Below are 16223 nucleotides of genomic sequence, written 5' to 3' on the forward strand. Positions count from 1 at the left end.
ATAGGCAAACTAAACTTCCTTACCAACACAAGACTGGATATAGCCTTTGGGGTGCAACATTTGAGCCAATTCATGCAAGACCCTAGGGAACCTCACCTAATGGCAGCCTATCACTTACTGAGATATCTCAAGGGTGATCCTACTTTAGGAGTCTTTATGTCCAACACTGCAGACTGGTCTGTTAGAGCCTTTTGTGATTTTGATTGGGCTTCCTGCCCAGACTCAAGAAGGTCTGTGAGTGGGTACATTGTTTTGTTAGGAAATGGTCCACTCAGCTGGAAATCTAAAAAGTAGGAGACTGTTTTACTATCTTCCGCAGAGGCAGAGTATAGGTCACTTAGGAAAGTGGTTGGTGAACTGGTCTAGTTGAGTAGGCTACTGATTGAGCTAGGCGTTCCTTCCATTCATCCAATTGCAGTGTTTTGTGATAGTTTGTCAGGCTTACACATAGCTAAGAATCTTGTATTTCATGAGCGTACAAAACACATCGAATTTGATTGCTATTTTGTGAGGAAACAGCTACAAGAGGGCCTTATCTCTTTGCATCACATTACAACTGACCATCAAGTCGCAGATATCCTTACAAAGGCTCTCACATGCATCAAACATTCTAGTGTTTTAGGCAAGTTGGCAGCGTTTTCACCACCTCCAACCTGAGTGGGGGTATTGAGATATATTATTTAATAATTAGTTAGGCACTGTTATAGTTGGTAGGCACGCTGTCTTGACACGAGTAACACAATATTCTCTCTCATATTTTTTCTTCTTTCTCTCTCTCTTTCTTTCAATTAACACACGATTCTCTCTCAAAATTTCGACAAAATTTCTCTCTCTTTCTTCTCTCTCTATTCGAGCAGAATACCTACTTAGTTTATACGCCGGATATTGCAATGGATTTGTACTACTCAGTTTCTACGCCGGATATTTGTAATAGATTTGTACTGCAATATTAGAAAGAAAGAGACTGCGGCCTTCTCTACGCCAGATATTTCAATGGATTCCTCTACATAGATACTGCAACATTTTTTAAGCCGGAGATGATTTGAGGGCCGGAGTTTTTGTTCGTCTCTATTTTTAGTTTTAATACAATGTATATAATATTTTGCTTGTTCGAAAAATGCCATATCCGACGAACTTTCTTCCCTTCTGTGCTATTTAGTCACATACAATGATACAAACACATTGTATTCTATACAAATTCACTCAAATACATTATATTTTTGTATAAATACATTATTTTTTACATGTATTTTGAAGGTTTGTATTTTTTTAATACAGCTAAATACACCTGTATTCATGTATGAATACATGATATAAACATTAAAATACACTGAATACAAATATTAAAATAGAACAAAATATAAACAGTGAATACATTTAATTTTAAAATACAGTGAAATATAATAAAATATACGGAATACAAATAGAATTGAAATACACTGAATACAACCAATGAAATATACTGAATACAACAGTAATAACATGTATTAGGAACACCTAAAATATTGCCAATACAAATTCATTTGAATACACTGAATATAAAATAGCAAATACAGTAAATACAAACATTGAATCTAATGAATGCAACAGTAAAAAAATAATATTGAAACACGCTAAATACTAAAGTTAAATACAACAGTTATATACAACTGAAAATTCATTCTAATTAATTGGGTTGATAATGAGGCATGTAAGAATTGATTTTGTTGAGTTATATTAGGAGTGTATCACGCTAATTGATATTATTTATGATATTAGACAGCTGGACATACCTATTTTTAAGGTGATTGTCGTTACTGTATTCATGAATACATGGCGCGAATACATTTGAATACATGCGCGTGCTGCTGGACTGCCCTGATTTTAGGCGCTTTTTGTTGCTGTATTCATGAATACAGCAGCGCGAATACATGCACGTACAACTGGACTGCCCAATTTTTAGGTCTTTTTTGTTGCTGTATTCATGAATACAACAGCGCGAATACATGCGCGTACAATTGGACTATCCTGATTTTAGGCGCTTTTTGCTGTTGTATTCATGAATATAGCAACGCAAATACACATGAATACATGCGCGTACAGCTGGACTACCCTGATTTTAGGCTTTTTTTTTTGCTGTATTAATGAATACAGCCGCGTGAATACAACGAATATACTACCGTAACAACTGAATAGTATATATAGGAAATAATTATGTATATGGTAGTTATAAGAAGTTAATAGCCACAAAACAATAGTGGTTTCTGAAAATTTCTCTTGATGAATTGGTGTAGTTTAATGGAGTGCTTTTTGGATTTAGGAAAAGAAATAAAACTATTGCTTCCATAAAAAATATTAGATGATTTCTTTACATACACTTAAGCCTTATGAGCTGAGTTAGCGTGTATATGCACAAGTTAGATGATTTCTTTCTATATACTTAAACTTTACTGGGCAAAATTACTCGATGCACTGGTGAGGAGAAAATGATCAAAATGGTCCTTCATGTATAGGGGTTGGCTTATTTTGATCCTTGATATATGTACCTTAACATATATGGTCCTTAATGTATTGAATAAAGACAGAATATATCGGCAACCCCTTAAAATTGTGCATATTTTTCACTTTAACATTTCATTTTAAGTCTGTTTCATTTGAACACTCCAACCATATTTCAAATATGTCATTTAGACATAAAATTGATAAACAGTCAAACATAAAACATGCTTGTAATTCACACGCTACAGTGTGGGACACGTGAATTTAAAAAAAAAAACTTTCGAAAAAAGAGTGAAAGAAAAATAAGAACCCCAGCTCATCCTTTCGTCATCTTCCTCGATGACCCCCCTTCCCCCTCTTCCGTCTTCTCCTGCCAAAAGAGAAGAACAAGGGACCACACATGTCGTCTTATCAACTCTCATCCCTGCCACCATTCTTCTACAACATTAAGAACAAGTAGTAGACATAGAAATCAACTAACAATTTCTCTTGGATGATTAACCTCATCAAATGCCGCAGTAAATTGATTCTAAATTCAATACCTAAGAACAAAAGGATAAACTTCATCATCCTCTTTGTTTCAATTGAGAGCAATCAATGAAAACTCATATCTAGGATAAGGAGAAATTTATGTCAATTTTTTTTTTTTTTTTTTTGAAAATCCTTTCTTTTAATAATTATTTGAAATCTTTGGCAAAAAATGTTTCACTTGTGATCACGACCTCCTCCACCAACTCGCCGTCGACCAGGTAGGCGTTATGTTCTCTCTCTTCTCCTCGTCGTTCTCATCTTGTTTTCTCTCACATGATTTTACCCCATCTCGTCAAGAGCTTTATCTGAGTGCGGATGACGGGAAAACTCTCTCTCTTACGGCTGAATTATATTGAAGTTGTTCTTTTCTTTTAAGCATAATAAAATTTGGGAGGGCGTTTCACTGCTTTGGATGCCGACGTTGCAGTAACTACATTATGCGCACAAACTGTTTGATGAATTGTCACAACGACAATTCAACATAGCTGGTGTAAACTAAAACATTAAGGTGATGATGGTGGACTAGTGGAGGGAGAGAGAGGGCGAATGTGGTGACCTGTGCATAGTGTGTGAAAGAATATGAGGAAAAAGAAAGAGAAAAATTTTAAAAAGAAAAATCGGATCGCTCACGCTCCGAAAAAATGGTGTAATACACTCACTTAGTTGTGTGTCTAAATGACATATTTGAGATGTGGTTGGAGTGTTCAAATGGAACATACTTAAAATAAAGTGTTTAAATAAAAAATATGAACAACTTTTTAAGGGGTTGTGGATGTATTGTGCCTTGAATAAATGTATCATTTTGGTCCTCAACCATAAAATCTAACAAATCTGCAAGAAGTTCTGTTAAGGTTAACCTTCCAAAAAAATTCCAAGCTCTCCTCTCGGGCAAAAGAGTGTCCACGTAACCAGTGAAACAGGAGCTATCAACAGATAAACCTCCACTAAGCAGAAAAATCAGAAGGTTTCATAGATTTGGATGCGTTCTGAAGTTTGCCATTAATTTCCTTTCTAAAGCTTGTTAGCTGACCTACCATTTACCAGCTAATTTTAACTTCTTGCCATAAGGGTTAAAAAATTTTCTTTCTCTTTCTTGTTTCATCTTTTTTTTTGGTCGTCTTGGGTCTCAAAGATATTCTTTGCCCGTAAATGGTAATTGTTTAGATCACTTTCGAGTACATACATTGGTTATAAATTTGCTTTTCTTGAAGTGAAATTAAAGAAAAAAATAATAAATAGGTCGATCAAAAACTTAGCTTTTGCTTCCACTATTAATTATAAAATTCAATGATAAAAAACACTTAATAGGCGGAATCAAGATCCTCGTCCAGCGAAGCTGGCATGCCTGAGATCTTAAAGCCCGTAAATTGGAAAGGAGCTTGGTGAAGATGGTCAATTTTATGGAGAAAATCTTATGTGGTTTTGTTGTCAAAGGAAAGATATGCAACAATCTTGATGTTTCTTTGGTGGTAAGGTGTAACAAATAGGCAAACTCCTTACTATATCAATATGAGCTAGAACTCAATTACAAATTCGAATTGTTATTCAACACTCAAACTACTGAATTACAATGAAAAATACCGGAACACATAAGTAGCTAAGGATAGAGATAAGAAAGGGGTGAGAACTTAGACACGGAGAAAGGGAGACGAGGAGTGCAGACACTTTTCTTAACAACACGCATACCCCCAATATCACTAATTATACCATTTTAACCGGTTTTTAGGCCACTACTCAACTCGGATCCCATATTAACCTAGTTCAATTACTTGTTCTCGGCCCAATAGTTCTTCTCAGCCCAATAGCTATTTTTGTAACATCCTTGTTGTTATCCTTACTGGGTTGGGGCTGATTCATAACAATACCCCCGTCCTCAATAAGAACCTTGTCCTCAAGGTTCGAGTCAAGAAATCATTCAATAAAAAACAGTAGTAAACTAATTGTAGCTATATAAACATCCACAGGTGTAAAGGCCACTAGTTGGCAACTTGACTTGCATATATAGATGAAACTAGCAGTCCCATATGTGCTAGCAACAATAGTGCTGGTAATGATGTTCACTGAAGCGGCATCAATGACTAGCACAAACCTTGGTATGTATGTTGCAGTGGCGAGCTCATCTCTATCACAAGTAGAAAGGAAAACAAGAACTCCCTCCACAACAAGGGCAAGTTGTGCCGCTAGCACCTCCAGCAAAGCAACAAATGGTAAGGCTTCAGAGATTTCAAGGCTAGGTATGACGATTTTGCTCAACGAAGGCCACAACGACTTTGCACTATCATATGCAGACTGTTCACTATCCCTCATAGCTTTCAACATAATCAATGCAGATGTATCCTTGGTGAAACTAATATATCTGAAGTACATAGCTGTATCTTGTGGACCATAGCAACTCTTTGATCTAGAAGCACAATTTCCTTGGCAACCCTTATTCTCCAGTATCACAATACTTAGGTCAATTGTAATTAGTTGTCTGTTGGATTTCATACTGAAAGTGCTGAAATGCTCCACTATAGACTCAACTACCCCCTTAACTTCAAGTTGAAGCTTTAGAGTTTCAAGTATTCCCACACAAGCAGTGAAGTCAATATTGCTATTCCCTTTCATTTTTCTCCGCAGCTCACCTGGTGCACCAGTAACTTTAATGTTATCCGCAGAATGTGACTCAAAAAGGAATGCACCATTAACTCTAATGCTATCTGCGCAATGTGACTCAATGTGGAAATAAACTCCATAAAGTGACAAGCCATACTCTGACTTGGTTAAGTCGTGAATAGTTGCTTTCAATTTGTGAAAATCAAAATTATCAATAGAGAGAGGTACAATGTTTATAGACGGATTAGCTATGGCTTTCAAGATTGCCTCAAGAACACCCTTCTCTGTCTTTAAGAATTGGTGCATCCAAAGGGCCTCTTCTAGGATCGAAGATTACAATCAATGCAAAAGTAACTTGGGCTCTCAAATTTACCCCAGTTTACCCAACTATAACACCTTTGTAACGATCCGACCGGTCGTTTCAAGAGTTGTATCCCCGTTCCCCTTTTCTGCTCATTTTTGTGCTTCGATGTTGTTTTCTGAATTACCGGGTTAGTTGGTTCGGGTCCAGAGTGAATTCAGTGTGAATTGAGACGCTTAGTCTCTTAATTGAAATCTTAAGCTGGAAAAGTCGACCGGATATTGACTTATGTGTAAGCGACATCGAATTGGAATTTTGATGGTTCTGTTAACTCCGTTGGGTGATTCTGAACTTAGGAGCGTGTCTGGATTGTGATTTGGAGGTCGGGAGTAGAATTAGGCTTGAATTGACGAAAGTCGAATTTTTGGGAAGTTTGACCGGGGGGTTGACTTTTTGATATCGGGGTCGGATTCCGATTTCGGAAGTTGCAGTAGGTTTGCGGGGTCATTTGTGACTTGTGTGCAAAATTTGAGGTCAATCGGACATGATTTGATAGGTTTCAGCGTCGTTTGTACAATTTGGCAATTTCGAAGTTCATTAGGCTTGAATCCGTGTTTTTGATATTGTTTGAGGGGAATTGAGGATTCGACTAATTTCATATCGTGATTTAGGACTTGTTGGTATGTTTGGTTGAGGTCCCAAGGGCCTCGGGTTGATTTCGGGTGGTCAACGAACTTGGTTTTGAGTTGGTGAAGCAGCTGAAGTATTGCTGCTACTGGTGTAACCGCACCTGCGGAGTGGGCACCACAGGTGCGAGCCCGCATAAGCGGGAAGAGAGATGCAGAAGCGGGCTAGGTGGAGAAGGCAGTGGTCACGTGTGCGATTTTCCTTCCGCTCCTGCGAGGACGCAGATGCGGCGAGAAGGGCGCATGTGTGAAATTTGAAGGTTTGGTTATTTCCGCACGAGCGGACAAAGGGCCGCAGAAGCGCCTCCGCAGGTGCGAAACCTAGAGCGCTGGTAAGATCCCAGTGACTTAAGTGGTTTCCGCAAAAGCGGAGTAATAACCGCAGAAGCGGTCCCCCGGGTGCGGATAAGTGGTCGCAGGTGCGAAAAGCCTGGGCAAAATATTTAAAAACAAGGGTTCGCAATTTTAGTCTCATTTCAACATTTTAAACTCGGACTTGAGCGATTTTGGAGAGGATTTTTGAGGTAAGCTTCTTGTACTCGTTTTTTTATCAATGATCTTGTTCCCCATTATTGTTTCCACCTAGATTGTGTGGTGTTTAGGTGAAATTTGGGTGTTTGAGGCTAGGGATTTGGAGAATGAATTTTTGGGGATTTGAATGACCATTTGATGCCGGATTTTGATAAATTTGGTATGGTTAGACTCGTGAGTGAAGGAACTTTCGGGTTTTGTGACTTTTGTCGAATTTCGAGATGTGGGCTCGGGGCCGGCTTTTGACCAATTTCGGATTTTGGCTTATAATTTTGTATTTTTCTTGTGGAATTGATTCCTTTAGTCCGTATTGATTATATTGTACTGCTTGTGGCTAGATTCGAGACGTTTAGGACTATGTAGTTCCTGTCATGCCTTATGAGGAGCAGCATAGTTTGGAGAGGTTTGGGAGACAGCAGCCTCCATCTTTCAGTGGTACAGTGGGAGAGGATGCACAGGGCTTCTTGGATAAGTGTCAGAGGATACTCCGTACAACAGCTATTCTAGAGACCAGTGGGGTCTCGTTCACTACTTTTTCAGTTCTCTAGGCTGCCTTCAGTTGGTGGGAGGCTTATGAGAGGCGTAGGCCGGTCGGCGCAACACCCCTTATATGGCAGGAGTTCTCCGTTCTCTTCCTGGAGAAGTTCGTGCCTCAGTCCCCGCAGAGAGGAGCTGCGCAGGCAGTTCGAGCAGCTTCGTCAGGGTGATATGTCCGTGACACAGTATGAGATGAGATTTTCTGAGTTGGCCCGTCATGCTGTCTGGTTGGTTCCCACCGACAGGGAGATGATTAGGAGGTTCATAGATGGCCTCACTTTCACGATTGGTCAAGTTACCCAACTACATTTGTAGTTGGCCTCAAAACTTAAATGCGAAGTGATTTCAGCTAGATTTGAGTTAAATTTCAAAAGAGGCTCAAAGAAGAAGACGAAGTCAGTTTTTGTATAATAGTGTATAATATTGTATAATAGTGTATAAACACCTCTTATACACCTTTATACAAGCATCTGTAGACGAACGTCTTTCACGATTTTCAGTTGCAATTCTTGTTCAAAACAATTCAAATCCGTTAAATGACTTCAAATTTTATATACAACCTCTTTGTATTATTTCTAACAAGTCTAACTAACACCCAGCTCCAAATTTCTCACAAGACCATATTCGAAATTTAAACCCATTTATTTAAGTTTGTTCAACAATGGTGGATCAGTCCAAATCTTCATTAAATGACTTCAAATTTTGTATATAACCTCCTTATACTATTTCTAACAAGTCTAAACAATGTCCACTCCAAATTTCTCATAAAGTCAGGTTTGAAATTTAAACTCACTTATTTAAGCTTGTTCAACAATGATGGATTATCTTAAAAATCTAGTTTTTACCACCCAAATGGATTTGATTTGTTAAACTAATGTTTGAGACAATTACTAATTCGAAGATTAGATTAAAAGTTTGAGTATTGTTTTTAAAAAAATTAACTAGTAATTTCGAGAATCTATTTGGAGTTGAACGTTGAATCTTAGCATGTTATTTTTGGGCTATAACTTTGCAAAGTTAAATATGGGCCACTTACTTGTAATATATGTGTATGAGTTTTATTTATATGTAATTTCCCCTTAAATTATTTCTCTTGGGTTTCTATTTCTGCCGAACTTAGTTATGTGACTTCCAAACTCAGAGTCTCACACCACAGATAATAAGGCTGAAGCTTATAGGTTTCAGTAAATTTCTTCAGACGCATATCAGTGGTGAACGTAGAACTTAAGAACAAAACTGCAATAACATCTTTTAAATTATTAGATTAGCCGAAAACTATGGTACAAGATGAAATCCAGATGAGATAGAAGAAAGAAATAACATTGGCTATGGACGTGTTGACACGCCACATTCAAGGGGAGGTGTCGTAGTGCATGTTATTCGCAAATGACATTGTTCTGATTGAGAGACGGTGTTAACGCTAGGCTAGAGGTTTGGAGGTAGACTCTAGAGTCTAAAGGGTTCAAGTTGAGCAAACCAAGACAGAATATCTAAAGTACAAATTCGGTGGTGCGAATCAGGAAGTGGACAGGGATGCGGGGTTGGATTCACAAGTCATCCATAGGAGAGATAGTTTCAAGTACATTGGGTCAATTATACAAAGAAATGTGGAGATTGACGAGGATGTTACACATCGTATTGGGGTGGAGTGGATGAAATGGAGGCTCGCTTCCGGTGTTTTGTGTGATAAGAATGTACTACCAAAACTTAAAGGTAAATTCTACAGAGCGGTGGTTTGACCGACTATGTTGAATGGGGCCGAGTGCTAGCCAGTCAAGAACTCCCATGTCTAGAAGATGAAGGTGGCTGAAATGAGAATGTTGAGATGGATGTGCGGGTACATCAGGCTGGATAGGATTAGGAATGAAGTTAACCGGGACAAGGCAGGAGTGGCTCTCGTAGAGGACAAAATGCGAGAAGCGAGACTTAGATGGTTCGGACATGTGAACAGGAGAGGCGATGATGCCCCAGTAAGGAGGTGTGAGAGGTTGGCCGTGGAGGGCCTAAGGAGAGGTAGGGGCAGATCGAAGAAGTATTGGGGAGAGGTGATTAGGCAAGACATAGCAATGCTCCAGCTCACCGAGGACATGACACTTGATAGGAAGGTGCGGAGGTCGAGAATTATGGTAGAAGGTTAGGTAGTCGAGCATCTTCTTCGTACACGTGGATCTAGCGCTCTATTTAGTTCTAATCTTGTATTTCTTGTTCTCAGATTTCTGCTATTACTTGTTGATTCTTGCGTTTTAGTTTTCTGTTTGTCTTGCTGGTAATGCTGCTTATTGTTATTTCTTGCTTTTAACTTTCCTGAGCCTTTTATCTGCTTTACTTTTGTTTCTTTTCCGAGCCGAGGGTTTAGCAGAAACAACCTCTCTACTTTCTCAAGGTAGGTGTAAGGACTGTGTACATATTACCCTCCCCAGACCCCACATATGGGATTTCACTGGGTTGTTGTTGTATAGAAGAAAGAAAGAATACTTTCTTTTGGAATACTGAAGAGATCAAATGAATACTGAAGAAACTGTTCTTTTAGGCTGGATCTAAGAAAGCTAAAGCGATAGCATTATGGTTAAAGAAGCTCAGGAGGTATCTGTCTCTCTTTTACTAAAGTAAAGAAATAGCCAGAGCTACCTTTGAATAACTATAACAAGACAGAAAAAAATTGCACATTCAGAAGTAATGTTAAGGAGGGACCTATGTTGTTCTTCGTTAAGGCTCTTGCAGTTAAAAAATACTTTGTGGCGACTAGCCAAGAAATTTGCTGACTATGGAGACCCATGGTGTAATTTGCAAAATTTGAACATGCCTTTTGCTGTACAGAGCTAGAACACATTGCTATCTGGAGTCAAAATATGATATTTTCCGCATATAAATATGGTACTTTTAGTTCAGAAAAACAGCTTGAACAATGTCAGCATATAGCAGTATAGAATCCAAAAGACAACCCTATCATGATAGATGTAAGTATAGCACAGATTAATTGATACAAGTATGATGATTTCAAATGGCTCCACATATAATATGCGTGAAAATGGTTCAACATAATCTTTTACAATTTGAATAGAAGAAATAGATCTCTTGCATTTCATATTCAGTTCTTTTGGGATATTTGACATAAAACAAATTTGTAGGCCAGAAGACCAATTGACCCGACCAAACATCTTCTTTTTCTGGGAAAAGAATGAATTTCACACTGAACTTTGATTCAGATAAAATCACATATCAGTGCAGACTCAACTTAGTCTAGGCAGCAAACTTATTATTCAAAATGTTAATGACCTCATACCTAGGCACCAAACTGTTAGCCAAAGTGTAGTACAGAACAAGTAATTCCACGGTGCTCAACCAAGGATGTGGAGTTGATTAAATGACAGTTGGCGCTATGTAAACTATTAGCCATAGGAAGTCTGGAACAACTGCAAAGAAAGTGAGAAACTTAAAAGCAACACAAACGAGTCAGGTAAGTCGTATTTCAAAAGTTGCTTCTTGATTATATGATATATATAACAATCGGTCAAACTCAAAAGATCATTGACGTGAGAAAATATTTTTCCAATAATCTCTTGTCTACATATATGCATTATTCAGTATTGAAGAGATGAATTGCAGCAAAAACATTCAACAACCAAAGTGAATGTGAGAGGCAAAGATATAAATTTTGCACCTAATAGCAAAAAAAGTGTTCCTCAAAATACGAATTTTTCACTATTTTCTTGTGTGAGATACCAATTGGGAATCTGATTGCTGTAAGGAAGCAGAGATTGCTCTACAAACTTTTATTCACTTAACCGGAGAACTTGATAGAGACAATGTTCTCTCATACCCAACTTCTCGTCCAACATTTTATGATAAAAGGGAAGCTGAAGCCAAGCTGTACGCTTTTAATCCCAATTCCTTGATAAGAAAATCTAACTTCCTCTTGATTGTAACCTCTAAGAGAGTTAAACAACAAGGTACATTCTGAACCATGGTAATTAAATTCTAATTAACTCCTGAATATGCAAACTTCTTTTCTGAAAGCGTCTCACTAATCTAAGAAAAGACATAAACTCCATAGAAGAACATGCCCGAGTTACAATCAAGAAACGCCAAAAGCATTGACCAATCTGCACATTATGTCCTGAAACCTGGCATATATCATCATGGTAAAATAGTAATTCCTACAATAGTTAATTCACTTGCTTTTCTACTTAATGGAAATATAGAACCTCCCATTTTTTTGTTCTCATTTTTTTCAAAACTAAGAAACTAGGTACACCATTGAGTAATCCAAATGTGAACTGAAAGCAACAAGATATAAAGAGAGACATTTTTTCTTATGAAGTAAGGTATTTAAGACATAAAGAGAGACATTTATGAGCTAGCTAGACATTTATCAAATACTAAAGATACTTAGATTGGTGCCTTTCTCCGGAAAACATTTAGTCACTACAAAGCAAAATAAGTTGAAATGACAAACAATACTGTAATCATATGTTTGCTTTATTGGGACAGAAATGACTCTTGGTAACACTGACTATAACTGTTAAGGAGCCAGAGTTTTCATGTGTATTTCATACAGATCAGGTATCTGATCCTTGTAGGGCATCACAAAATAGTCTATGAACTTTGACTCTGTTAACATCAGCACAGGATAAAGACTCCACTTTCTCCTCTTAAGCTTCTTTTCATCCAAAACTTTCAAGACCTGCATCCGAGGTACCACCCTTTTTTCCAGACTATAGACCAAAATTGCAGGATGAGAAGCTAAGTAAGTAGGTCCAAAACCAAGCTCCTTCATGTAAAGGTTCAATGCTTTCTTAATTCTAACCTCTGATTGAGTAAAACAAAGCGGTAGCTTCCTGAACATCTCGAGTAGATCATTATCAGACCATCCAAAACTCTTGAAAATTCCAATCTTTCTTTCCAATGTAGACTTCCTTTGACAGGCTAACGTATGAAATCCGTAAGGAAAAATAGGAGAGTGAAGTGGAACTCGAAAATCCTTCTCCACCCTATGCAACAAATCCTTAACCCAGTCAGACTTTTGGATAATATACCTAGGATTTCTAAGCACAAGTGTTTTTAGTTTCACATCAGAAACACCACCGTTTTTCAACAATAATACATTAGCCTCAATAGTATGATGAGCACCAAAAGAAAGCAACCAAGGAGTTTTCTTTATAGCCTTAACTACATTTTCATCGGTGCCCAAAGTTTTCCTAAGACAATCAATGGTAGGTCTCAAATGCGTATCTAAACCTCGATCAAAAATTGTTGTATCTTTAGCAATTGCATTCGCCAGGTCCGACCCGAATAATCCAAGATCCATAAGGCACTGGAATTTGGGTTTTAGGATTTTGGAAACATCACGGAATAGCAATGTGGGTTCTCTAGAAACTATTTTTTTAATTTGGGTCTTGTCCAAACCACTTTGTATCAAGAAATTGAGGACTAAATCGGGATTCTTTAAGGTTTTGAATGAAGTTACCTTGGAAGATGTAGAGGTTGCTTCTTGTTTGGAAAATCCCAGAGAATCAACCAGGTATTTCACCAAGAAATGGGCCGGGGCAGGTGTAGCGCTTGTTGAATAGACAAATTGGGATTTGAAACCCTGAAATGTGGATACAGCTACAGCTTTGCCTCTGAAACTGAGGAACATATCGTTTACCTATTTTGCTATTAACGTTGCAACAGTAGAAAAATACTTCCTTTTATAGATTCTTGTGTTTATTGTAATCTTGCTCTCCCTCTCTTTCTCTCTCGGATTGTCGAAAAGTGCTATTTTGAGTTTCTATATTCTTTTCGACTAAAAATTAAAGAATGAGGAAATTTAATACGTGTACATTTTAACTTTCTATATGTGATTTTGATTTAGTAGGGTAATGTAAATCATAATTTTTTACTGATAAAATTAATTAAAAAAATTGTGATCAAAGAAAAACTTATTCAACTTACAAACTTTTTCTCTCCCTTTTCAATTTCTGTCTAACTTATTATTGTACCCGATCTCACACCCATAGCATATTATATGAGATTTATATCTATCCTGATATTGTTAAAAATTCATAACTATAAATATGTTTTTTTTGTGAAAATTTTCTGGCCTTCTTCATCTGAAATATTTTATGCTTCTCCCGGGCCTTGATCTCCCATCTGAAATTCTTGGCCATCTGAATGTAATTTCAGTATAAGCCTACGAGAAAATTTTGACTTTTTATGTGCAGAATTACAGAAAATATTCCTCTTAAAGCTCAGTTCTACGCAAGGTTTTCGGAGATTGATCATTCTTTCTCTTCTTCACTGTCTGATCTGTCGAGCTCCTGTAGTAAATGATTTTTATAATAAAAGGTCACCTAACGTAATCTAATTATCAAATAAAGTCGATAACTATATTTACCCATAACAAGGTGCTGCAACCGCGAGTTGCTTTCTATTATACTTGGTCAAAATTGAATAACACTTTAGTTACAAAAACATCTTTAATGAATTTCTGCTATAGTTGGTAAAGTTGGAGTCGGGCAACCAGTTAAAATCAAATATCCAGATGCCGCTTTCATCAATGGCTGCTTTGTTGAGAGTGACTCTTTGAAATTTGAACTTACGTTAATTTTTGATAGCAGGAAATGATAGTGACGTGGTCCAAATGGTGGATAAATAAAAGAGAAAACTATTCTCTATAGCCCTTCTAAATTTTAATAGGTCATGTTTTTTCTCACTCACATAAAATGACCCTTCGGCCCAAACATATTATATTTAATAGCCCGAAATTTCTATTTTTTATATTTTTTGTATATTGACAGTCTATTTAGTATATATATTTTGTATAGTGACAGTCTATTTTGTATATATTTTATATAGTGACAGTCTAGTGTATATAAATTGTATAGTGACAGTCTATTTAGTATATTTTTGTATAGTGACAGTCTATTTTGAATATATTTTGTATAGTAACAGTCTATTATATATAAATTGTATAGTGACAGTCTATTTTAGTATAGTTTTTGTATAGTGACAATCTATTTAGTATATACATTGCACAAAACTTGTATATAAAGTGTATCGTGCATCTTGCAATGTATCCATAATATATCATTAATGTATCCCGAACACTTTTGTGTATCCAAAGTGTATAGACTGTTCTACGGTGTATAAATTTTGTATATATAAAGTGTATCGTGCATTTTACTACGTAGTGATGTAGTAAAATGTATATATGAAATATTTTCTAGAATTTAATATTGTGTTAAAAATTACAATGATGATAGTTATTGACAATTTATATCTATTATATAGTATTTATTTGAATGTACATTTATATTCTTTGTACGTAAAGGGGTATCTGATTTAAAGAATGAAGAACATATTAGTGTGTATTAAATAAATAAATAAACCCATGAAACGAAAACCATAACTATAAGGATATATTACTTTGAAGATGACCGACTGCTTTCATTTAGACAATTAAGAGCCAACAACAATAAAAATTAAAAATAATTTACATAATCTTTTGATAGTCAGAAAAAATTAGGTACCTAAAATGACATGAAAATTTATTGTTTTCAAAGATAAAATACCATAAGCGGTACATTTGACAACAAGAAAACTGATTTTGAATATTTTGGTGGATGATTGGAACGGCTGGATGGCAATAAAATCTACCGCATCTTAGCAAATTTAGGCTAGCCATTATAATTTGTTTGGGGCTATAAATTGTATGGAACAATTCATGGCTAGCGGATGATAATAGTTTTCACCGACCGGCTACAAATGAAATTTGCTCATAAATAAATGCATGAAACGAAAACCATAACTATAAGGATATATCACTCTGAAGATGACCGACTGCTTTCATTTAGCTAATTAAGAGCCAACAACAATAAAAATTAAAAATAATTTACATAATCTTTTGATAGTCAGAAAAAGTTAGGTACCTAAAATGACATGAAAATTTATTGTTTTCAAAGATAAAATACCATAAGCGGTACATTTGACAACAAAAAAACTGATTTTGAATATTTTGGTGGATGATTGGAACGGCTGGATCAGAGGCAGATCCAGTGTGAGAGTTACGAAACCCATAACTTTCGACGCGAAGTAAAAATTCATTAAAATTATAAAATAATAGATTTGAATCCATAACTTTACATATATAATGGATTCAATATTAAAAATTTTAAAAATTGAACCCATAAAATTTAAATCATAGATCCGCTTCTGAACTGGATGGCAACAAAATCTACCGCATTTTCTTAGAAGCATTTAAACAGAGAAGTAAATGAATTATATAAACGTTTTTATTTAATTTTACAATTTTCAGTTTATATGACGTGTTTCACTATATTATTAAAAAAAGAGTTTGACACATCAATTAAATATATCTACTCTTTTCATTTTATTTACTTGCTATTGCAAACACAGATCTAGGATTTGAAGGTTTCGGATGCTATATTATTTTATACATAAATGTACTATTATTTATACGGTCCAAATGGGATAAATATTTAGTCAGTTTGATCAATTTTGTGCTTCACTATTCATCTTTTCGATTTATATAGATAAATATATCGAACGAAAAAAAATGACAA

At 36.2% G+C, this 16223-nt stretch overlaps 2 protein-coding genes across 2 annotated transcripts; both read right to left on the reverse strand.

Moving 5' to 3' along the window:
- Positions 1–4484: 4484 nt before the first annotated feature.
- LOC138909032 (protein MANNAN SYNTHESIS-RELATED 2-like) lies at positions 4485–13267 on the reverse strand. Its single transcript, XM_070200051.1, has 3 exons — positions 13127–13267; positions 10943–11072; positions 4485–5633 (listed from the first exon to the last, which is right to left on the reverse strand). Exon 3 carries the CDS (start codon positions 5614–5616, stop codon positions 4921–4923), a length of 696 nt encoding a protein of 231 aa, XP_070056152.1. The 5' UTR covers positions 5617–5633; positions 10943–11072; positions 13127–13267; the 3' UTR covers positions 4485–4920.
- Positions 11120–13297, reverse strand: LOC104096771 (transcription termination factor MTERF6, chloroplastic/mitochondrial-like). The gene is made up of 3 exons (XM_009603192.4): positions 12185–13297; positions 11733–11783; positions 11120–11637 (listed from the first exon to the last, which is right to left on the reverse strand). Exons 1-3 carry the CDS (start codon positions 13295–13297, stop codon positions 11500–11502), a joined length of 1302 nt encoding a protein of 433 aa, XP_009601487.2. The 3' UTR covers positions 11120–11499.
- Positions 13298–16223: the final 2926 nt, after the last annotated feature.

The sequence above is a fragment of the Nicotiana tomentosiformis genome, chromosome 4, assembly GCF_000390325.3.
Source record: "Nicotiana tomentosiformis chromosome 4, ASM39032v3, whole genome shotgun sequence".
Taxonomy (NCBI): Eukaryota; Viridiplantae; Streptophyta; class Magnoliopsida; order Solanales; family Solanaceae; genus Nicotiana; species Nicotiana tomentosiformis.

What these genes read in the sequence shown, in the direction of transcription:
- LOC138909032 (XM_070200051.1), bottom strand. Translation starts at nt 5,616, where the DNA reads ATGAAAGGGAATAGCAATATTGACTTCACTGCTTGTGTGGGAATACTT.
- LOC104096771 (XM_009603192.4), bottom strand. Translation starts at nt 13,297, where the DNA reads ATGTTCCTCAGTTTCAGAGGCAAAGCTGTAGCTGTATCCACATTTCAG. An exon ending in ACATGAAAACTCTGGCTCCT is followed by an intron (nt 11,784 to 12,184) that starts TAACAGTTATAG and finishes GATATATGCCAG; the next exon opens with GTTTCAGGACATAATGTGCA. An exon ending in GCTTTTGGCGTTTCTTGATT is followed by an intron (nt 11,638 to 11,732) that starts GTAACTCGGGCA and finishes GGAGTTAATTAG; the next exon opens with AATTTAATTACCATGGTTCA.